This window comes from Lepidothrix coronata, unplaced genomic scaffold (assembly GCF_001604755.1).
Source record: "Lepidothrix coronata isolate B3197 unplaced genomic scaffold, Lepidothrix_coronata-1.0 Scaffold37, whole genome shotgun sequence".
In the NCBI taxonomy this organism is placed as follows: Eukaryota; Metazoa; Chordata; class Aves; order Passeriformes; family Pipridae; genus Lepidothrix; species Lepidothrix coronata.
Genome location: NW_016690217.1, coordinates 6292919 through 6317237, shown reverse-complemented (window position 1 = coordinate 6317237; position 24319 = coordinate 6292919). Strand labels below are relative to the sequence as shown.

The following is a 24319-nucleotide window of genomic DNA, read 5'->3' as shown; positions in this document are numbered from 1 at the left end:
ATGATCTCAAATGTCTCTTCCAACCATGCCGATTCCTTGATTCTGACTGTTTACTCACATCTTCTGTAAACTCCCTATAAATAGGGTGTGTAAGTGGTCTTGGATATATGTAGAAACCTTTGTTGTTCACTAATGCCAGTTCATTTTCAGTGCTCTGAGCTGTGTCACAGTGTGTGGTGTGGCAGCATGGCAGTGTCACACAATCCTAGAGTGGTTTGAGTTGGAAGGGACCTAAAGAAAAAAGAATCCCGCTTTAAATTGCTTTTCACAACAGGTATTTCAGCACAGCCAGAATATATTGCTCTGAACATAATGCACAATGAATGACCTTGTAATGTTGTAGGGGAAGAACAAAGTTTGACTGGTGTAATTGTTAATGGTATAAACTTGTTGGATATACGTCGCTTAAATAGAGGAGGCTAAGTAATGATATCAAATAAATAAAGATGCTGAATTTTGTATTTAGGTCTTAGTTACCATTGAAAACACTGAAGTTGATCAGCTCAGCTTTTAATGTACTTATAGATAAAAGGAGCAAGGATATGTGGGTGCAGGTATAAAAACGTATTTTGTATGTGCAATTGCACATATAATATAGAGTATATTTTATGTATTTTATATCTATTATATTATATTTTTCTTCCATATGACTATATGACTCTAAGCTTCAATGTCATTTTAAATATGGCAGAAGTGTCTGTTTGCTGAAGCAGATTGCTAAGAAATGCACTTTACAGTTACATTTTTAATAAAATTGCCTTTTAACTGTTCTCATACTTACAGATTTAATCACATGATTCTACTAAAGCTCTTTTTAATAGTGTATATTATGAAAGGCTTATAAAAGGAACTGTATTTCTTTTCCTTATGAAGTATTTTTCTTCCTTTTTTTCTTTTTCTAGAGTTAGAATATTTAATCAAAAGGTCGTGAAATACTCATTTATAGGATTCCATGGGTGCTGTGGCCAATATCCATATTGGAAGCTACTTTTTGAAAATTGTGAGCTTTTCCTCTCAGTGTAGGTCCTTAATTAAATAAATTGAGTGGTTGCTTGTGCTGCCTGATGAGATTGAAAGATCAAGTCCAGTTTCCTTTGCTGGCAGTGTGGACAAATAATCTTTGTGTGTGGTTCCATGACGTCAGCAAAGTGAAAAGATGGTTGTCTACTTTTACAGTGTTTGGAAGCTCCGTTCTCTAGTTCCAAAGCAACAGGAGAATGAAATGTTCATCAGTTTCTTTTGCACCAGGAGGCTTTTAAATCAAGTCTTAAAAATCAAGATCTGCCAAGCTGGGACTGCCAAGACTCATCTATGCAGTTGCAGTGCCAGTTAGGCCATGACTTTACACTCTGCACAAGTGTCTTAATACTGTGCAAGGCCACAGTGTTTTAGACTGTTCAGCAGAGGCATCAAAGACTTTTCACTTTTTATGCTTGGAATTATTCCTTTAATGGCAGAGCCTGCTCTTTAAAAAGCAAGTGTTCTAGAGAGTGGGAGCTTCCATAGTTCCTACTTGTGGTCGTTGGGGAAGTATTGGTAAACTTCCCTAACTATTTTTTTGGTAAAAAAGTATTTGAATAGTAATAGTGGAGTATAACCTTGTTTTTTCCTGTGTAGTAGATCAGTTCTCTGAACTAGTTTTACTTGTAATCTAATAATACATCGCATATCTACTTGTGTTCAGTACAACAAATATTCAATATTGGCCTCTTCAGTAATAAAGATAAATGTGTCTTTTTATAAATGCCCTTGTTCCAGCCATGGAATTTCTGTAGCAATAACTTGATTTGCCTAATGATCACTAGTTCTGTAATCTTTGTGCTTAGAGAGCCTCAGTAGAAAAAGACAAAAGACTGTCGGGTAAAATGCAAGTTTATTGTCTGTCTTTTGAATCTGTGGAAAGACACTGGTCAGGAGAGGAGTGACCCTTGGGTGGGAACGACCCGTGAAGGTGAGTGGTTGGGTCTTGAACTTCTTGTATATTCATCATGCCACTTCATGCATCTTTTGTTCATCTCTGCTGTCTTGTAAACAGTGGTAGGTGCATGAAAATTCTGATTCAGGGAAAACTTGGTCATGAGAAAAGAAAAAAAAAAAAAGTAAAAATCTGAACTTTGAAGAGGTCTCTTGGCATAGATATCTTTCCCAAGATTAACTTTATGAATGTCTGATTTTTACATATAGTAAGATTTGAACTGCCTCAGATTGCTGACTATCATTCTGACTACAGGTCTTTTGTGAAAGTGGTCTTTTTCACAGGAAGCATTCATTTTAAGATGCTGCACAGCAAGCTCAATTTTCTTTGTCCATCCCATATAATATTTTCTACTGTTTAGGAAACAATTCTGAATTGCATTTATGTTTCGGAAGAGCACTGTCATCCTTTTGCAAGCTGCAGCTTGAGCATGGGCATATACACACAGAGAAAAATTGGCATGTGGGGGAAAATTGACCTGTGGAAAAGTGTCATTTAATAGCAAAAGCAATAATTTGTCAGCTATTAAAAGGCATTTTGAAAAATTTATACCAATTTAGCTTTCAGGCTCTACAAATACCATTGCACATTTGGAATTGCAGGAGATGAAAATGTTTGTTATATTCTCTTAGGGATCTTGCTGGTCACCACTAATACAACACCTTTTCCATTTCTTACCTGGAAATTCACAGCCTTGTTAGCATGTTTGCATGCTGCCGTTGAAAGAGATTTATGCCCTGAGTTAACATCTGTAGAATACTCCAGTGCAGTTGTGTAAAAATCTTGTTTTTACAAGACTTACCACTTCAGAAAGAAGGCAGCTGGCATTACATTTCTGAAGGTGAAATTGTAGACCAGCTGTTTTTTCAGGCATGCAGTTGTATCCCTGCTGCAGTCCTGGTGCACACAGTAGTTGGCTTCAGCTCAAGATTCTCGTCTTGCAGTGGAGGAGGTGGTTATTGTCAGAGAACAGGTAGTTTCAAAGTCCTGTGTAAAGCAAGGTGTTTGAATTATTTGTAATATATACGTATGTAGTAAGGAAAAGAAAGATGGAAAAACCTGTTACTACAAGTAAGGAAGAATAACCTTGGGCAAGGTCAAAATGAGGAGACTGGAGTGGTGTCTTTGGATAAAACAGCCTTGGCTGACTTTGTGCTTCATGTTCTGTAAGTCAATTAATGATGAAAAGAAAAATGTCCTTTAGGCAGAAGTACTTTTAATTTTGTTGATTTTTCTTTTTTTTATTGCTCTGAGATAGCTGTTGGTGTTTTATAAGTACACTTAACTTGTAGATAGGAGTATTGTAACTCTATCTTAGTTGCTTATTCTTAGTTTTTGTTCTCCTCACTATCAGCAACTGTGTGTCACCAGGTATGTAGTATAAGACTGTGAAGGTTTAGGTTGTACTTTATTCAACCTTGTACTGTTCCCTTTTGGACGTGTCATCTTTTTATTCCCCAATTTTAAGAAATCTGGCCAACTTTCCTTTAATGTAACTGCTAATACTGCTCTTGTGGACCACTTATGTGTTCTCTGTTATGATTTAAAGCTTTCATGTGAAGTGTGCTGTGTTAGGCAAGTAAAGGTCAAACTGCCATACTTACTGAAGGATCTGGAAGAGAGCACAATGCTCCAGACTTCAGAGGCACCTCTAACCAAAAGCCTTCTATGACAGAAACACAGCTAGACTGCTGTTTATTTGACAGTGTTGTCACTGCGTGGCTGTACTATTTCAGTCTCGGTTTTGGCCAGGAGGTTTCTTTCCAGCTTATGTTTCGCAGAGAAACTGACTTACCGTGTTACATAGTCTCTTTCTTTGGTCCCAGTGCTTCCTGGCATTAGAGATTGACAGAAATGTCTCTGACCAATGGAGTACTGACCTCTCTCTCTAGAGTCTTGAACTTGGATTTCAAATTCCATGCTGCAAAGCTGAGGCATGATAGGGACATGGATATGTGTGGAATCAGTGCACTGAACGTCTTATGAAATGGGTTCAGTTAACATGATTTTTCACAAACTGTTCTGTGTCTGCAGACATTTTATTTAGTCTGTGCAGCAGTTCCTCATCTCTTAACAGGTGAGTAGTGCTTCTATGAGTTTTGGGTCAGCGTGGTCAGTGATTGTTTGCTTAATTACGTTATCACAGGTCAGGTGATGGGTTCTAGGTTTTGTTCGCTGGAGGCCCTTAAAACCCCCATATGATGTGGGCTTTGCCCTTGTGCATTATCTCTCTCAAATATGTCATACTTTATTTTTTATACTCTCGATTTTTAAAGTTGTGGATTTATGACTAAAATCTAAACTCTGTCCTCTAATTTAGAGTGTGCAAGTAGAGGATGCAAGATATTGATGGGAACCAACACCCAATTTTCATTCATGTTCCTGAAATGAGTGGTTTTAAATTTAAACTGGTATTAGTGGTAAAGTGAAGACTTAGAAATATGTGGGAGGCTGGATGCAGACAGAGCCTGAACTGTATTTTGGGGGGAGGGGAAAGATGTGTTCTAGTGTCATAATATGGGGTAATTTGGGATGTTACACGTATTTCTGGTATGTGCACATAGCGTGTTGAGTGACCACATCACCTACTGTATTCCTGTGCCAGGAATGAGTTTCTGTTGGTGAACTTTTAAGTAGTCTGTTGATTTGTAAGTGTTTTAGCTCAGGTAGTGGTCCTGCTGCCCTGTATAAAAATAACTGCCTTGATTTGTATAATTTTCCCTCCTGTCGTCTTGAGTTGAAAAGGCATTTTCTTTCCCTTGCTGATAGGAACCTCTAGGAGTAATTGAAGAGAAGTCGAGAGAGTGAATTCTGAGGATCATGGCTTAGTGGGCAGGCGGCATAAAGGGACAGTGATTTCTCTCTTACATTGGGTGGCAGTGGTCAGGCTTAGTGTGAGGTGGTCAGAATAAACACTTGATTTTTAAAATGCGTGGTTTGTTTTGTACACAAATTAGAGAGTATATAATTCCTTAGCAAGTTAGTAATTTAAAAATCAAATATATTATGCAGGCAGCTTGTTTTAGCAACACTTCCTTTCACTGGAAGGGAAATTAGCCAGGGAATTGGTTTGAGTAATCTGTGCATGGAACTATGCACAATCCTCAATAAAGGTAGAGTAGTAATGCATGCACCTCTCAGTCCCGATCTTGATCCCTTATCTCGGTGACATAGAGCATAAACAAAAGCGAGGTCTTAATTTTTGACGTACCTCAGGGAATTGATGGCACCAATGTGTAGGAGCAGTAGAAATTCCAAGGAGGGAGGAGGCAAGGAGGGGCTTGAGCACTAAAGGGATTTGAACCTCTCCAAAGGTGTTATTTCAAAGTATGAAAAGGTAACAAGTACTTCTAACTGACGTTTGGCACTTTGTTAGATGTGTGGTAACATATTGAAAATGTTTACAAATACTGCAAGATAATTTAGGCTATCTTAATCTCCCTCAATCATGTTAGCTTAAGGGTGATACTGCACATCATGCAAAAACATTTCATCTACACAGTATTGACACAATTTCTGATTTATTTAAGGGTGGGGGGGAAAAGAAACAGCATTGAAGGAAGGTAGGAACTGTCCTTAGTGCAATATTTAAGACCAAAGAAGTTATTGTTGGTAGGGAAGGGGAAGGTTGGCGGGGAGTTGTAGGTTAACAGCTTGTTGCATAGCAGGAACTTGGCTTGTATGACCATGGAACCCACTCTGAGGTGCAAGGACTGCTGGAGAGGGATAACATCCTCCTGGCCAAGTGGGGCAAAAGCATCTTTGCCAACAGTCTGGTCAAACTGGTATGGGCAGCTTTAGACTAGGACTGAGAGAGGAAGGAGGTGATGACTCAAATCAAGAGGAGAAAGTGGTGGACTGAGCTGGTAAGCAAAGGATGCAAGGTTATGTTCAGAGCAGTCCTTAAAAACAACTAATTAGGGGAGAAAGGAACTCACACATGTAGGTAAATGCAAATAGGAAATATCTGTATATACAATGAGGCCAACATTATGAGGGAGAAGCTCTTAGACCTCTTCAGGGAAATGAGCATCTTTGACCTGCCAGTACATTGATGCATGCAGCATGGGGAAAAATGGGGAAGTAGGGGGCTATATGAAGTTGCAGAGCTATGATTTCATTTGGATAACAAAGATGTGATAGGATAGGCAGTACAGTGCCATCATGGATGGATGCAAGCCCTTCGGTGGGGATGGGCTGGGAAACAGGAGTGGGACTTACTCTCTACTGAGAGAACAGTAGGGATGCATGGAAGTCTGCCATGGCATTAAAAAAAAATTGTGGAAACAACAACAAACAGTCAGAATTAAAGCTTGCTGAGTGACTGGGAATGAGGTGGCTGCTGACACTCCTGAAGTGCCAAATGGTTTTCAAGAGTTGGATGTTGAAGCTATGCTGATTCCTGTGTGCCCTTCTTTCCCCACCTCTGCCTGGAGTTCAGTGTGGGGCAAATGCTCTACACTAATCAAAGACTGCAATTTCACAACGTGGATGTTGTTAATTTTGAAGTTATTGTTAACTCCAGGGGGTTTGTGATGTCAGCTGTTTAATCGTGTCAGAGCTGAAGAGATCACAAAACCCAAATTTGTAATCAGGGATGTAGGTTTAAGGCATAATGTCTTGTGAAATGCCATGTCTATGGGTGGCCTTTCAGTATGTGAAGCAGGGGACATATATTACGGCCATCGTGACCTGGGAATGCATTTTCCCTCTGATGAAACATGTAAGTGATTGTAGCAAGTTTCAGGGGATTTTTATTTTGAAAACTGCGACGGTATCCTGCCCTCTGTTCCTTTCCAGTTTAAAATTAACCAAAAAATTAACCTATCATACAGAGCATTTTTATTTTTTTTTAAGATACTTTATGACTTTTCTAAAACACATACTGACTTATTATTAACTTATTTCTCTACAGAGTGTGATAGGTGTACAGCTGGTGGTTACCATGGTAATGGCTAGTGTCATACAGAAGATCATACCTCACTATTCTCTTGCTCGCTGGCTTCTCTGTAGTGGCAGGTAAGATAAGAAACAGTTGCTATACAATGTGTGACTATGACATTGCAGTTATGCATTAGAGTAGTAACAGTAATTCTTGAAAAGTAATTGACAGCTGTTCTTAGTACTGTAGCATTGTGCCACCTGATTTGCAGGCTCAAGGTAAAACCACAGTGTTGCTGTAAAAGAATAGAATTGTTTGTTGCTGCTAATGGTATCAGTCATTAAGTTAATTGTTCTTCAACTCTTATATTAAAGCTACAAGGTACATCCTTTAATATTAAAAAGCTAAACTGAACACAAGATACTGAAGAATGGAAGGATTTTTTTCCTCTGCACTGCCTCTGTGGTGTTGTTAATCCACCTCCTGATTAGCTTTTCATATAAACAGTACTTAAGTATTTGTTAAAAATTCTGGTTTTTTAATACTTCATAGGACAGGATTAGCATAAATTCAATATACTACTTCCTTGTAACAATAGATCAATAGACATAGTGAGTTGCAGGGGGAGCATACCCTGTGTGTCTGTATCCATAATAACAATGAAAAACAACAGCTGTTTTGAATATAAATCAGTATGCTAAATATTAAAAGGAATCACAGACACTGTTTTTTTCATTTGGTAAGAAAAATACTTAGTTTGATTAGAAGATAGAGTGCTGTCTTTTGTCATTGTTAAAATTTTGAGAATACCTGTAGTATTCAAGGAGTATCCCTTGAATAATAATATACTCCATAAGAGTATTAATGAGTCTTGTATAATTTTCCATTGCCTTTTTTCCATTGCCTTTTTTGATTCTACATCTCATAATTACCAACTTGTTTCTTTTTAATTTTCCACATTTCATCACCCAGTAAGTTGCTAGTGAGAATTGACTGTAAATGTTGTTTAGAGGTGTGTTATGTATAACAGAAAACAGTAGTTATTAGGTGAATAACATGAACAGGAATCATACTCTTAATGAAGTTTCATTGTTGACCACATCTGCAGGGTGATGATCACCTTTTCTGTGCCCTAAAAAGAGTATTACATTAATGAATATGAAACTACCTACCATTTGCTTTTCAAGTATATTACCACTAGAGTGTTTTTTATCACCAAAGGGCATGTTATACTTTTTATGTCCTGTTCAGACTTTTATTTCAAAATTGAAATATCTAATTGCTCTTTTAAAAGAATTGCTCAGTATTATGTCTGTGATCTTCATTCTTTCAAAGTTTTCACTCTCTGTATCCTTGTTCTAAGGCATGTACCAATGATAGGGAGAGGTTTACTGTTCAAATATTTTTTCCTAATCCTTTTCTTCATTTATCTTTGCACACCTGCAGATTGATAAATACATGAAGCAAGATTTCAGCACTTGTGCTTAGGTAATTCTGCTCCTACTGAAGTCGATGGGAGTCCTGATATGTTAGTAGCCTGGAAATCTCATGGTTGCTTTTCAGTGTTCTTTTATTTACCTGGTAACTTATTTTAGTGCATTGTAATTTCAGACACTATGAATAATTCCCTGAATACAGGAATTGTATGAAGAGTCAGAAATAATTCTGTGTACCAGAAATGAAAAGAAGTTAGAAGCTTCGCGACAACAAGAATCTGAGTTGTAATGGCAGAAAGAAAACCAGTTATTTTGATGGTTTAGTTGAGAAACTATCTATTATTTTTAACCTATTTTTCTTTAGTTTTGTGGTTTTGCCAGTGGTATTTGGTTTGGCAGACCTGGGCAGGTGGAGTGGTAGGGTGTTTTATACAGAAAGTGTACAGGTACAAATAGGCACACTCCTAAGCAGTCCAGCTGGCCTAGGAGAAGTTACTACCTGTTCCTCCTTTTGTCAATAGACTTCAATTCATCTTTGATTCCCAACAGTGGTTTTTACGTGATTTGAACTAAATGTCTTGCTTCCAAAGGGTTGACAGGCTTTCCTAAGCAAGATAGACCGAAATGTCTATAGATAGTCCTTGCCAAATGGGAGAGAGGATAAATGTGTTAGCAGACAAGATGGAAACACTTAAGTGACCAGTTGATTTCAAGATGCCTGTATGTGTACAAGCAAAGTCCATTAAAAGGAAGCACAGACATTTCAAAATTTAAAAGAACTGTTAGAATAGACAGACATAAGATACTTACATCATTGACTGTCAAAAAGCTATTTACTTAAATCTGTAAAGAAATACAAACTTTTTCAATCAATGCTATTTTCAGAGCTTGAATGGAATTTAAATATATTTATTGGAAGAATTGGCAGCCTAAGTATCTGTATATGCCTTTGCATTTTTAACTAATAAAACTTGCTCTACCAAAATGTTGCTTTTAAGTTGCTCAACTGTTTCAGTTGTTCTGTTTTCTGGCCACTTCAGGAAGACGGGAGAAAATGGATGTTTTGTTGCGCATTCATTAATGATCTTCATTCAGATTAACTGGGGCATATCTGTGTGGCTGTTGCTATTCAAACTAACTTGGATATGTCAAAGCCACAGTTGTGGGATTTCAGATTTAAGCATATGTAAGCTAAAACAGATACAAATTACTTTTTTATTGTCTCCCTCTTTATGAAAACGTTGGTTCAGATCTCTTGGTTTTAAGATTTTAAATGCTAAGTGTATAGGGTTTATGAACTGAAAAATCCCCAAACTCTTGTATCCTATTGTAATTAGGTATCACTTGCAACATAATATTCTGTATTAGGAGCAAATTGTGACTTAAGTGTTTGATTTGGGTTAGCATACTACACAGAACAAGAATTTTGTCTGTTCTGCTGCATTAGGTACTATTTCTCTGTGCAGGAAAGATTTCGAAAAACTTCTTTACAGCTTAGGTAGCTTTCATCATTACAGAACTACTTATGGTAATCTCAGCATGCCAAATTCAGATCCAGGAGATTGTGAATAACAAAGCAGAAGAATATTTCTCTGCTTTCTCACACTTTCTTTGGGTCATGTGAAAGATAGGAAGAAGTCAGTGTCTCCAATGCAGTTTGTCTTCCTGGATGAAAAGGTTGTTTCTCTAGTTTCTGTGTGTCTCAGTCTTAACAAAGTCTCTTTTGCAGCAAAGTTTACAAACCACAGATTTTTCAGCTAGGACCACACATGATGAAAATAAGTTAATTAAACAACATTCACTCTTAGTTACACTGAAAAAAAAGTGAACAGAAGTCAGCTCCTCTTTTTCCCCCAAAAACTCTGTGTTTGTGCAAAGTCTGTAATATTTGCCATTTTCAGTTTTGGAACAGGCAGTGAATTCCTTCAAGGGAAATTTGCAGTGTTTGATGTTTTATTGACTGGTATTGGAGTTCTTTTCTCTCAAAAAGATCCCAAGCTGAAGGAAGCCTTTCCAAAACAGAGCTGGGAGTCAAGTGTTATCAAGTGACTTGAGGTTGTTTGGGTTTTGATGCTTACTTTCCAAATTTGCCCTGCTATCTCATTGAACTTGGATGTGACATCATCTCTAATTCACCGACATAGATTTGAATGATCCTACTTGGTGCAGTGTACTTAATATGAGCAGATGGTTGTGGATTCCATTATCGCCTCTAACTATTACCAGTATAAACCCATGTCGCTGTGGGTGACAATTAGTGCCCTCCTACTTCCACATACATTTCCCAAGTCTTTTTCGGTTAATACTTGGTCTCCTTTACCTCAGCATTTGAGAGTGGAGACCACAGTGACATCCTTCCTGCATGTGGACGATAATCTTGTTGAATGTGGAAAAGGCCTTGTTTCAGCTACTGAGGTTTTTGATGTACTTAGAGATTTAAGTAAAATATACCATCCTAGCACTTAACCATCTCTATTTTTCTTCTTCAGAATTTCCTTCCCACTTCTTGCCTTTTAAATGAATGAGCAATGGATGATGCATTGATTTGTGAAAGTGGAAAAACTTGTAGGTCAACTGCATGTAAATTAGTGACTTTTTTAATATCACTTTTTCTAGTAGGATTTGAAGCTAGCAGTGAGGAGACCTTTAGGAAAGGAGTGTTGATGTTATGATCTGCTCTGCTTAAGAAAAAGACTGGTAATGATTATTAGATAATAGCTATTTCAGATTCTGAAAAATTGCTGGGTTTTTGAGGGTATAATTATGTTTTATAAAATTGTTTAGAATATGGTTCTGATGGGTAATTTTAATGGTATAGTTATTCTAATGAACCTTTTCTGCTTCTACAAGCCCTGTATTTGGTGATATCTTTAAAATTTGGTGTTTTGAGAACTGGAGGGCTTTCATATGAGTGAAAAAGTGTCAAAGCTTTCTAATCATAAATAAACATCTCACGCTGAAGAGAACTGAAGTTGAGCTGTGGTTCAGTTCAGGCACGATTGGTACTGGCACATAAGGGTGTCCTGCTTAGGAGTGGCAAATGACTGGTATCTTGATAGGCATATAGGTCTGCACTGACATACAGTTTTTAAAGCCCCACTCTACATTGCAAATACGGGTATTGTTATACTTAAAATTTTCTTTTTCTTCAGTTTACGGTGGTATCAACATCCCACTGAAGAAGAACTACGGATTCTTGCGGGGAAGCAAAGAGGGAAGAGCAAAAAAGACAGGTAAATACTTGTTTCAAGCTTTTCTTCCCCTCTCTTCTTTTTTTTTTTCGGCATGTTCATGTAATAACTTTGCCAGCCAACTTTTGTCTTTGTGTGAGTTAAAAACTGCCAATTGCATATGACTACCCCACTTGCATTAATTGTCCCAGTTCTTTACCAAAATGTGTTCTTTCAGTTTAACTAAGGGTTGAACATTGCCAAGTTGTGCAGAACTGGTTAATTTCCAGTTCACAAAATGGTCTGTGAAGCTGCTAATTTGGTGACAAAGCTTTTTTTTTTCAGTGGATGTATTTATTTAGATAAAAATTGAGGAAAGCAAATCTTAGAATTGAACCTCTTCTCTTGAATCAAGGGAAGAAAGATTTGAGTATATTAGTTCAACGTAGATTATTAGGATCTGGCACTCTTATACAGCTGTGAAAAAGGTAAATGTGCTCCTAGGATGTATTACATGAGATGTTTCTAGTAAAGAGAGAGGGTAATATTAATCCTCTTGGACAAGACACCAGTGTAGAACTCTATCTGCATTACTGTATACAGTTCTGATCACTCATGTTAAAGAAAAATTAATTTTGTATGTGAACAGGTGAACAGAGCTGCTATAGGATCATCCAGGAAACAGAAAGTGTCTTACAAGAGGGGCCTTAAAGAGCTGGGCTAGTTCAACCTATCAAAAAGGCAACTGAGGAGGTGGGATAGCTGTCTGTCAGCTTAAGCTGGAAACAGATTTCTGGTGTTCAGACATGAGGTTCTGAACAGAAGAACATGTACTTCTGAACAAAAATACAGCTGTGTCAAGAGCCGAGACATCTGAGGTGGTGGAGCTCGCCTTGTTGATGTGATATTTCTGAATTGGCTATGTTTAAAACAACCAATGCCCTCTGGCTTTCTTTTGGCAGCAGAGGAGGTTTCTCATAGCCCTGTTTCTTCTATCCCAGTATGAACTCTCTTATAAATAAATCTTAAGACTTGAGTTAATTTACACATTTCTCATATAATCTGTTAATTGTAACATGATTTTTTTCCCCTGTTTCCTAGCTCTTAAGATGCATGGTTGGGAACATGATTTGCTTCTGTGATTCACAGAATCACAGAATCATTTAGGTTGGAAAAGACCTCTGAACTCACCTAGTACAACCTTTGACTGATCACCACCTTCTAAACTAGACCATGGTACCAAGTGTCACATCCAGTCATTTCTTGAACACCTCCAGGGATGGTTAGTCCACTACCTCCCTGGGCAGTCCATTCCAGTTCCGTGAAGAAATTCCTCCCGATATTCATCCTGAACCTCCCCTGGCTCAGCTTGAGAGTACATCCTCTTGTCCAGTCACTGGTTACCTGGGAGAAGAGGCCAACCCCCACCTGGCTACAACCTGCATTCAGGTAGCTGAAGAGAGCAATAAGGTCACCCCTGAGCCTGCTTTTCTCCAGGGTAAACAGTCTCAGTTCCCTCAGCCTCTCCTCATCAGACATAACCCCCACATCCTTCCCCAGCTCTGTTGCCTGTCTCTGGATTCACTGCAGCATCTCAATGTCTTTCGTGAATCGAAGGCCCCAGAACTGGACACAGTACTCAAGGTGTGGCCTCACTGGTGCTGAATACAGCGAGACAATGACTGCCCTGGTCCTGCTGGCCACACTATTGCTGATTCAGGCCAGGATGCCCTTGGCCTCAGTCAACCTGGGCACACATTGGCTCGTGTTCATCTCTTCTGTCAACCAGCACTCCCGGGTCTTTTTCCAATGGGCCGCTTTCCAGCCACTCTTCCCCCAGCCCGTAGCATTAGGATATTGTGACCCAAGTGCAGGACTCAGCACCTGGCCTTGTTGAACCTCATACCTTTGGCACCAGCTCACTGATCCAGCCTGTCCAGATCCCTCTGCATAACCTTCCTGCCCTCCAGTAGATGAACACTTCCACCCAACTTGGTGTCATCTTCAAATTGACTGAGGGGGTACTTGATCCCTTTGTCCAGATCATTGATAAGGATATTGAACAGGACTGGCCCCAGCAGTGATCCCTGGGGGACACCACTAGTGACCAGCTGCCAGCTGAATGCAGCACGATTCACCACCACTCTCTGGGTTAAGTTGTTCCTTGTAAAATTAAAGCTATATAATAGAATTTTTTTTCAATATTCTTTAAAATTCAGAAACTCATTTTATCTAACAATTTTCTGTGACAAATTAAGGCAAAATAATTGTGAATAGCATTACAATTTGTAGCAATCCATTTAACCAGTGATATTTATTTATGTGTAAAATAACTTTGTTATGTAATTATAACTTTATGTTCACTCATAGGAGCCTTAAACAGAAAAACACAATCACACTGCGAAGTAATAATTGTACTTTGCTCTTATTGCCTTTCCTCAGCCTTACCAGTCTTTTCCCACAGTTGTGGTAGATGCTTGTTCGAGGGTGAATGTTAATCACCAGGGATATAAAACTTCAAAGAAACCAAAGCGATAATGTGGAGGCTTAAATGATGTTTGCTTTGCTTTTTTTAACAGCTGAATAATATGGTTATTTTTTAGTGAATAAATATACCTCTGTGTCCTTTAAAGAAGTGACTGTTCTTGAGGGAGAACCATAGTTAAGTAGGAATTGTTCCTGTTGATCAGTTTGGATGTACTGATTTAGATTGCACAGAATGGAATGCACATCTCCTTGTGAATCATCTCAACAAGGAGATGTGAAACAGATGGTGTAAGAGAAATAAGGATGCATCTCTTTGATACTCCCCGTGTCTTTTCAAGATAAAGAATCTGCTTTGTCCAGCCCATAGTCTTTAAAAATATAATATCTGCTCCTTAAATACTTTGCCCATCTGAACTAATTAAAAGAGAAATGATGAAAGGAGATACAAGGAACTTGCTTGAAAATTAGCCTTAGAAACAGCTGTAGTGTGAACTTCTAGTCCATTTTATTCAGTGCATTTTATACTTCAGTATATTCTGCTGTAGGTTATAATAGCACCTGAATATTAGGCAAATTTTCTACTTCAGAATAAATTGTGTTTATATTAAATTCCTAGGCTAATGAAAAGTCCATAGCTGCTATCAGTTATTTTGAATTAAAGCTTCCAATGATCCCAGGTGTGTTCTGTCTGTGTCTCTTGGACTGTGGGTCCCTTGGGATAATTACAGTGTAGGAACACCAAATTTTGTTGAACTGAAATAGCTTCAGTCATCAAAATGCTGATCTCACTCAAGATGAAGGTACTCCTGGGTGCATGGAGTAGGAAAATAATCAGGAGTGCAGCTGTGGGCAGGGAACTGAGTTTTTTGAGAAATGCCTTAGATTCCTATCCACAGTTTGTCAAAATTGTTTGGATGATACTAAGAATTAATATAACTTGAAAAAATTCTGTTAATGCTTTCAGCATGTATTCTCATTTCACATATGAGCTGAGATTGATTGAATTTCTTTTTAATGCTTATATATAACCCAATAATTTTCTATGTCTTTCTATGGAAAATCTAACTCTCCTTTTCTAATTTCAGGGGTGGTAATTCTAGAATGTGACAGAGTTTACTGTTTCCTTCTAGCCATTTAAAGATTTTAAGTTGGAGTTTGATTTTTTTAATCTAACAAAACATTTTCCGATCTGCTTAAATGATTTTTTCTAATAGCGTTGAGATAAATTTTACCTTAGTAATAGTAATCTGTCAGACCAATTTCATCTAACTTTGTTAATTTTCTTTTAAGAATACTGGGTTTTTTCAATTTGAAGTCTACCATTATGACTTATTTTCGGGGAAGTGAAGATCGTGATGTTGGCAGAGTTTCAGAGTTCCAGATGAAAAGCACCCTGTGTTCTAAATACACATCTTTTTAGATTAGAAAGCTGTCTTGAAGTTGTCTTTGCCTGATGGCTGGTAGGATGGATCTTTCAAGGACCTAGGTTAATCCAGATTGTGTGATGTACTTGCTAAGCACCTTGTTGTGATAAGAGGGACTGATGCTTTTTTTGTGATTTTTTTTTTTTGGTTTTTTTTTGACTGTGGGAACACGCTGTAGCTCTCTGAACAGAGAAAATCAATGGGCTGACCAATCAATACTGGCCATTGGATCTTGACCCAATACTTGCTCAGGATGCAGCATATAGAAGCCATTTAAACCCATACCACAGCAGTATGTTGAAATCTTTGAAGATAAAGCTAGGAACCATCGACATACCTGGCTGCTTCTCAGGATTTCAACTTGAAATATTACTTTAAGCCAGATACATAAAAATATTTGCATTTGGGGAAAAAAAAAATGATCTGCATTTTTCTTAAATTTGAAATGTCATTATATATTGAAAAAGTTTATTTTGTCATACTCTTGTTTGTATTATCTACTTATTTCTTTATTTTAACAGAAAATATAATGGTCATATTGAAAACAAGCCCTTAACCATTCCAAAAGATATCGATCTTCATCTGGAAACAAAATCGGTGACAGAAAGGGACACTATTGGTAAGAATAACTCTATTCAAACAGTAATATTTCAGATATGTACTTATTGTTTCTATGAAATGTTTATTTGCAATTAATGATGGAATATCTCTTTTATAGACAATTAATGAATAGGGGTAAAACTGATCATAAATGAGAAAGCAAATATTCAGGCTAAGTCTCCTTTCATGTTCCATGGGTAGCATTTTAATAGCAGTGTTGTGGAAAAGGATGAATATAACGGTCTTAAGCTCTGCCAGGGGATGTTTAGGTTGGATATTAGGAAGAAATTTTTTACAGAGAGAGTAATCAGACATTGGAATGGGCTGCCCAGGGAGGTGGTGGATTCACTGTCTCTGGAGGTTTTAAGATGAGACTGGATGTGGCACGGAGTGCCATGGTCTACTAACCACAGTGGTAGTGGATCAAGGGTTGGACTTGATCTTAGAGGTCTTTTCCAACCCGGTTGATTCTGTGATCCTATGATAAAGCACAACTGTTATATCAGACTTCCATAACAATGTGAGACAACACCAAAAGAATCACTTCACAGTCTATTCAAAATAGAGTTTGTAGCTTTGTACAAGAAAATAACAATTGACAGATGTCAAAACATATAGTTTCTGCTTATCTAAAATAAGAAATGTGCTGTAGCATTGAAACCTAGACCTTTCAACCACACACTGGAAGCATTAAGGTAAAATGTTTAAAAACACGAAGTGACACAAGTACAGAAATATGCAGCATTAAGTGTTTTGGAACTTGCTGTTTTTTAAATGGTGATTTTCGATTCCTTAATCATAATCAGTCATTCTGTTACAGAAAATTCATGTATGGATATGTGTGTAAGTGTGATACATATTTTCTTCCTATCTACATTTTTACATGAGTGTGTTCTCTGGATAAATATAGAAAGAATGGAAGCATAGTCCTCTGCAGGAGACTTCTCAAATTATAGGAGACAGTGTTACTTTAACACCACAGAGTTTTTTGTAGCTACTATGTAAATAAACAAAGCGTTCCCAAGTTTCAATCAGTGCTATTTCCTTGAAATTGTAGCATTTAATTGTCCACCTGAGTGATACAAGATAGGGTTTAACTGTCTTTGAGAAGTTATATATACAGGTTTTTCTAGTGAATCTAACCAGATTGTTATTTCAAAATAAATACAGGACTTATTTGACCAATTTCATGTGCTTGCCAACAGTTAGCTTGTAGTCAAGTCAAACGTTCAGTAATGTTTTCTGACTTTCAAATTGTGAAGGTGTAGGGAAGGTGTTTGTGTGGGACAGACCACACTTTGCTGTCAAAAATTGTTCTTTGTGGTTTCCAGCACCTCTGGGAGCTCTCTATTCATATCATTCAACCTGTATGTAACACAGTACGATCCCCAGAATTTTTACAGTTAAATTTACCCAATGACTATTGCTGTACAGGATGTATTAACAAAATCTGGAAGAATAAGCCATCAGTATCTTAGATGTTGGGATTTTTTAAATAAAAAGAAGTGATCATATGTAGTATATTAAATGATTGCCAATGAGCTTTAACAGAAAGCCAGAAAAAACTCTGAACTGGAATTGCAGCTAGACTCAGCTGAAGAACTGACCTGTTTTCTTTCTGTAGTGTGAAATCTACATTATGTATGCCTTTTCAATTTAGGATGTTAATGTATAAAACTGGGGTGATAAAATAGTAAAATCTTGTAGCCTTTTAAATGTGAGTAGTAATCAAGTATTGAATGACAGAAGTGAAGAGTGAACTATACATTGTTGAGTAAGAATATGTGGCTTTTTCACTGTTGTTGCACTTCACTTGCTTGATCTGTGTCTACCTAGAGTTCACTTAACTGAAAACTTTTTTTAGTTGCTACTCCATTGTATATATGTTAAAGCATACCTTTAGCATTCACAAATTTTTATTTTTCAGCACTGCATTATTTTCCGGAGTATCAGTGGTTGGTGGACTTCACTGTTGCAGCTACAGTTGTGTATGTGGTGACAGAAGCCTATTACAGCATTGTGAAGCCCTCACAGGAAATGAATATCAGCGTAGTGTGGTGTCTGCTTGTCTTGGCTTTTGCAGTGTATCCTTTGCTGTTTTCTTGAATCACTCTACTTGTTCCAAATAGTTTACATAATTGTGTAATTCATATAAATCTCTGTGTTGCTAATGGGCAGGATACACAAATATTTAGCATTTGGGAATCATGTAAGCTAGTACCATTGTTTGATAATGTGTATGCTGCACATGCTCTTTGTAAATGCTGGTGTCAATAGCTTGTTAACATTAATACCAAATCATTTATGGGAAAAATATATGTGTGCAAATACTAGTGCTCATCTGTAGTATCCAGTGGTTCTAAACTAATTTGGTTTTGCTCAGTTTGGCAATCACAAATAGACTTCTGTTCAGAAGATACAGCTTTTGGAGAAGTTTGAAAATCTATTCCACACTTTTTGTTTTCAGTATGCTTAATACTTCTTGAACAAAAAAGCCCTACTTGCTTCATTTTTCAAATCTCAGGAATAACCAATTTAAATAACACTACAATTAATTGCAATTCTAGGTGAAACAGAGTTGTGAATTATATATTGTAGGAAAAACCACTGCAATAGCCCTTTCTTACCGTGGTTTTGAATACAGTCCTATTACTGCTTTCACTTGTTCATCAGTTCAGGGCAAAACCTTAAAAAAGATTTAAGCTGCCTGTCAGTGCAAGTTTTCTGTCTCAGTAGGGTGAATGGGCAAGTGGCTGTTAGAGTCTGTATGGTTTCTGGGCTTATGGGATGAAGTAGTGTGATCCTGTACAGTGTGGCAATGCAGAAGGCTGCAGTACCAGGAAGCACAGTCTAAATTTTATATTAGCAACATCTCCATAAATGTGTCAACATAACTTATTCCAGGCGTTACAGCTTTCAGAGTGAAGGAGGGCGATGCAAAGAGTGATATACAGAGGCATTGGTAACAATCCCTGTGGTCACTGGAACCTAGTCAGATGAGATTTCAGAAGAAAAGCGGTTCGTTCACGTGTTGTGACATCAGGCCTCTGGGATGCTGAGAATACTTAAAACTTACTCAACTAATTACTAATTTGGTATGTCAAGACCAGAATGATTCTATGATAATTGACATGCTAGAGAAATTTGGTTACCTCCATATTTTTGATTGACATCAGACAGTGTGATATGTCAAAAATTAAATATAGAACAGTTTTGTGTTTTTTTACAAGTGTTTCTTCTGTTTTGTGGGTGTATGGTAAGAGGTGATAGTTTATAATAAGGATTTGGCTGACTGAATGACCAAAAAAGTTTAGAGAATTTGGAAATGATAATTAGACATTTTTCAGCTGTGTCTTCCAGAAATAGATGTTTTGATTCAGTGCAGTAACCCACTATTAGCAACTTTTAATGTTTATAGTGTAGATAATCAGAAAAGTCCAAGAAGCTAATTTAGTCTACACATCTATGTATTAGCAGAAACTTAGTCTAAAAGCAGTAGTACTTGTGTTCCTGGTAATGTGGATAAATAGTTCCAGGATAGGGATCTCTCTTACTTGTAGTGGAATAGAAAAATAAATCTTTAAATGGCTAGATAGTTTCAGGAACACTAAAAGGTGTTTCTTGGAGACACCATTTAGAAGACCTGCTGTACCAGCTGCTCAATGTTTAATATTTTTGAAAGGCTGTGGTATATGGTGTTGGACCATCGGTTTTTTTTTTCATCACTCACTGTTTCATCACACACTCAGTTTCCAGTGCCTGAAATGGACTAACAGAAGAACTAGCAAAACAAAGATGCTAAGGGAGTTTTTAAGACAGGTTGTTGTCATAACCTTCTGATTGTGAATTTTGCCTTAAAAATTACTTCTGCAGTGTTACTGAGAACTCATTTTGGTGTAGACTATAATGTTTCAATTACAATTTTTTTTAATTATTCTTTAGTTACAGTTTATTGCAGATAGTAACTCTTCACAGATTGATTTCTCTTATTCTGAAATTTGAAAAGCTGAGTGCTTTTCAAATATTCAAACTGAGTTATTGATCACAATTTTCAATGTAGCAGTTGCAGCCAAATTACTAGCAAAAGACTGCCTTTGTAAAATAACAAAATGCTTACCAGATGATATAGTCACCTCAAAAACAGGGACAGAGACCAGGCAGAGGTGTTTAATGCGTTCTTTGCCTCTGTCATCAACACCGATGAATGACTAAGGGTGTCCCAGTGCCTGGGCTGAAGGACCATAGCTGTGAGGATGATAAACTCCCAGCTGACTCTAAACCCGTGCTGGATTTGCAGGGCTCCATCTTAATGCCCAGTTCTCTTAAACATCTTCCTAAACAACTTGGACACGGGACTTGAAGGGATGCAAAGTAAGTTTGCAGATGATACAAATTTAGGAGTTGTTGGCTCCCTGTAAGGCAGGGAGTCCTTTCAGAAAGACCTTGACAAATTCGTTGGTTGGGTAGTCATGAGCTGTATGAAGTTTGACAAGGACAAGTGCTCTTCTCTCTGGTGACCAGTGACAGGACCCAAGGAAATGGCATGAAGCTGAGTCAGGGGAGGTTTAGGTTGGATATCAGGAAATGGTGTCTTACCCAGGGGATGGTTGGGCACTGGAACAGGCTCCCCAGGGAAGTGTGTGTCTGTCTGAGTTCAAGAAGTGTTTGGACAAGGCTCTCAGGCACATGGTGTGATTCTTGGCATGTCCTGTGCAGGGCCAGGAGCTGGACTTCTAATGATCCTTGTGGGTCTCAGCCAACTCAGAATATTGTGTGATTCTGTGAATTGACAGATTTCATGTGTTTTAGTAGGAACAGAAGATGGATCTTTTTCTCTTCAACCATGTGGACTGTATAATTAAAAAATTACATAATTACAGCAGTTTAAAAAATAAAATTATTTTTGTAAAGGGATGTACCATAAATTCTACAGGCATATCACCTCTTGTGGCCAAAACAAAATAAATGAAAGTGGGGGATGAGGAATCTATTAACTTAGCACTGAATACTCCTAGATTATTCCTTTAGTAGGTACTGAATAGTAGATCAGGCAGTGAAAGGAAGTGATGAAGCAAACCATAATGCTTCAATTTTCTCCATCCCTGAAATAGGAGCAGTGGTGATTATTCAACTAACAGAGGGTTTCAATCACGTGTAGTTTGCATAATCATTAATCTATTTATTGAGTTCTGAATCTGCACTATAATTGGAGTTTATTGTCAGTATTCTTTCTTTTTCCTGGTTGAATTTTCTGTATCTTTCAGGCACAATCCATAGTTGAAAACATGATGTATCTAGGGGGTTATAAATCTGATTATAGGTTAGGACTGTAGATCACAAACTGTTATTAAGTCCTTTGTATAACTTCAAGGTGTTTTCAATTTCTGATTGATGTCCCTAGCTGTAAAAAGACATTTGGTTTAAGGATGTATTATTAGAGAAAAAAAGCTCTCCAGAACCCAGTCTGTATGACCTATTACGTACCTCTTTTTGGGATGAGGTAAGTCTTCCTTTAGATATATAAATTTTTTCTGTAAAGTATGAAGGGATCTTAAGTTGATTACTACAGAGCTTAAAATTGTTGGATGCTGTGCTTAGGCCACTCTACTCTGCATTTGAAAACCTCTCTGCATACACATGAAATGCAGCAATGCCTATGTAAAACATGTGCTGCCTGATGGAAGTGTGGCATTGCATAATCGTGTTTTCTTGAGAGGTTAACTGATGACTGGTCAAATGTTTTACTGAATAGATACACTATTATGTTTTCTTATAATCTACATCTTAAAATTCTTCGGTATTAAAAAAATGCAAATATGAATGTTATTGCATTGTGGGGAAAAAAAAAAGGTGTACAGTTTTCGTTTAAAATCGAGATTTTCCTTGGTCTCTTTGCCTTTTCGAAGCATGTAGTGTCTGGAATGATCTCCAAATACTTTATTTAAATCTGCGCTGGATATTGCCTGTCATTTGAAAATAAAATAAATTATGATGGGCTGCAGTTCACAGTAATCAGAGTTGACAGTGTATCATGAAAAATTTGTCGTAATCTGTTTAAATTTAGAGCTAATTATATTTAGAAATGTGTAAAAGAGGAGAATACTCAAAAAATATTTTTAAAACATCCTGATAAGAGAGGCGGTGATGTCTTAAATAATTGTCTTTGTGGCACTGGGGTTAGATAAAAGAACTTGATATATCATACCAGACCGTATAGGGTTTTGAAGGCTGATTTTGTGTTTCCAAGGTGAGCATGGGATAGATTTTTGTTTTCTAGATAGTACTGAATACGCTGTTGTCTTACTGTCTTTGATAGCTAAAAATCTCAAACATGCACAGATCAGGTGCTTAGGGACATGGTTTAATGATGAACTTGGGGTGTTAGGTTAATGGTTGGACTCAATGATCTAAAAGGTGTTTTCCAATCAAAATAATTCTAGAATTCTGTCTGAAAGGAGAGAAATACAAGTTCCATCTTTTCATGTGTTTTATGTTTTCTTACTTTTAGTAAGCCTAGATCAAAACTGTGCCAGAGTAGTGTATTCCTGGCTACCAGTTATGTGATTATTAGGCTTTATTGCGTTCTCTAATTTAACCTGAAATTGGCTGAACACATATTACTTTAAGAAAAAAAAAACAAACACATTGTAGAACATCCCTAGTGTAGATGACCAAAATGCAACTTTATACCTCTTAGTTATTTTAGTTGTTACAAGTTATTATAGTTATTACAGGTTTTTATTATATACAAATGGATATTTAGTTCCTTTATAAACTTAATTTTCCTTGACCTTTTTCTTGTGTAGTAAGGTACTATTTTCATTGACTACCCATTATTTCAAAGTTGAGGATGGAGGTGAAAGATCAGTCTGTGTCACCTTTGGTTTTTTCTTCTTTGTGAAAGCGATGGCAATTCTCATTGTGACAGAAAACTACCTAGAGTTTGGATTGGAATCAGGTAACTCCTTTCTTTAGTGTTTGAAGCAGCTCTAGTGATTGCATGATCTGAAAAAAATTATTTCCAGCATTTTTGCGAATATCTGTGTTAAAATGAGTGGTATGTGTCATATACTTCGAAGAAATTTTGTTTTGGAATGTAGATTCTAAAGAATATCCCAAATGGTTTCCTTGTTTTCTTTTAAGTAGTGTAATCTTTGCTTGGTTATTTGTTTTGTTAATGATATTTGCCTTCCAGTTTTAGATTTAACCCTTTTTGATTTTCATAGCAAAGTGAAACTCCTTTACTGGAACAGACCAAAAAAAAGTTATATTTTTTCATCTTCCTGAAATGTACAAGTATTAGAGATGTTAATAATCAAGTTTTATTGTATTATGGCTAACTAATTAGTACATGAAAAGCTATGCTAGACATGTGAAAACTTGTTTGAAAGATCTGTTACCTAGTATTTTATTTACAAAAAGGCATTCTGCATTTGTACTGTAATAAAATAAATATAATATATGTGTCTCTACAGGTTTCTCAAATTTCTCTGAAAGTGCTATGCAGTTTCTTGAAAAACAAGGTTTGGAATCCCAGTAAGTTTCTGGAAATACATTTGTCTGTTTTATATATGCATTTACAACTGAATCATTTGGATTTTCTTAGCAAGCATTTGACTTGCATGTTTTGCTCTTGTACATGGTTATAATATCTACAATAATGGGAAGAGGTGGGTTAATGAAAAGAATCTGTCAGTACCCACAAGTAACTGAAGTTGCATTAGTGTTTTCTTTTTAATACAGAGGTAGTTTCTGACATTGTGATTGTAGCTCGTAAGATTCAAAACTGTAAACGATTTTTCATGATCTTTCCCTTCAGCTTTGCAAGGATTGTTTAAAATAGGTGATAGGTGTTTTTTGTAATTCCTGTGGCATGCAAGAGGGTGAGTATGCAAAAGCTACAGATGGAGTTTGAGGAAATTGGCATTAGGAATAAATTTTGGTGCTCAGTCCTGGTTTTGGGTTGTAATAGCATGCTCCTATCATGCAAAACCATCTACTTGCTACAGGACATCCAAGTTTTGTATAGACTGTTGGAGGAACATGCCATAGCTTGTGATGTTACATAAATATACAACTACTGTCTCAGACAGCCTTTGTATATTGCAAAATGGATTTCCGTCACAGTTTCTTTATACATGTGCTCTAAAATTTATGGGGCATTTCATTACTGGGAACACACCTTTGAATTTCTTGCTTGTTAGGTCTCAAGTATCATGCAGAAGCCATGGGATATCTTTATTTTTGAGGAACAGAAGTTTCCTCAACCTAGATTAGTGTCATTTATGAATAAACTCATGGGAAATCTGTGATGGAATCCCATGTGTTTCTTAGCATTTCTTTAC

General features: G+C 37.0%; 1 protein-coding gene across 4 annotated transcripts in view; it reads left to right on the top strand.

Annotated features, from left to right (window-relative positions):
- TMEM161B (transmembrane protein 161B) overlaps nucleotides 1-24319 on the top strand; it is a 42367-nt gene that overhangs the window by 651 nt on the left and 17397 nt on the right. For 3 of the 4 annotated variants that reach the window (XM_017812709.1, XM_017812711.1, XM_017812708.1), the window contains exons 2-7: nucleotides 6891-6994; nucleotides 11446-11526; nucleotides 15896-15993; nucleotides 17902-18058; nucleotides 22781-22932; nucleotides 23450-23510. In XM_017812709.1, the coding sequence (XP_017668198.1) occupies nucleotides 6891-6994; nucleotides 11446-11526; nucleotides 15896-15993; nucleotides 17902-18058; nucleotides 22781-22932; nucleotides 23450-23510 (653 nt within the window). Of the gene's footprint in view, nucleotides 1-4034; nucleotides 4053-6890; nucleotides 6995-11445; nucleotides 11527-15895; nucleotides 15994-17901; nucleotides 18059-22780; nucleotides 22933-23449; nucleotides 23511-24319 lie in introns of those variants that run through there. The other variant, XM_017812710.1, reaches the window with a different exon arrangement.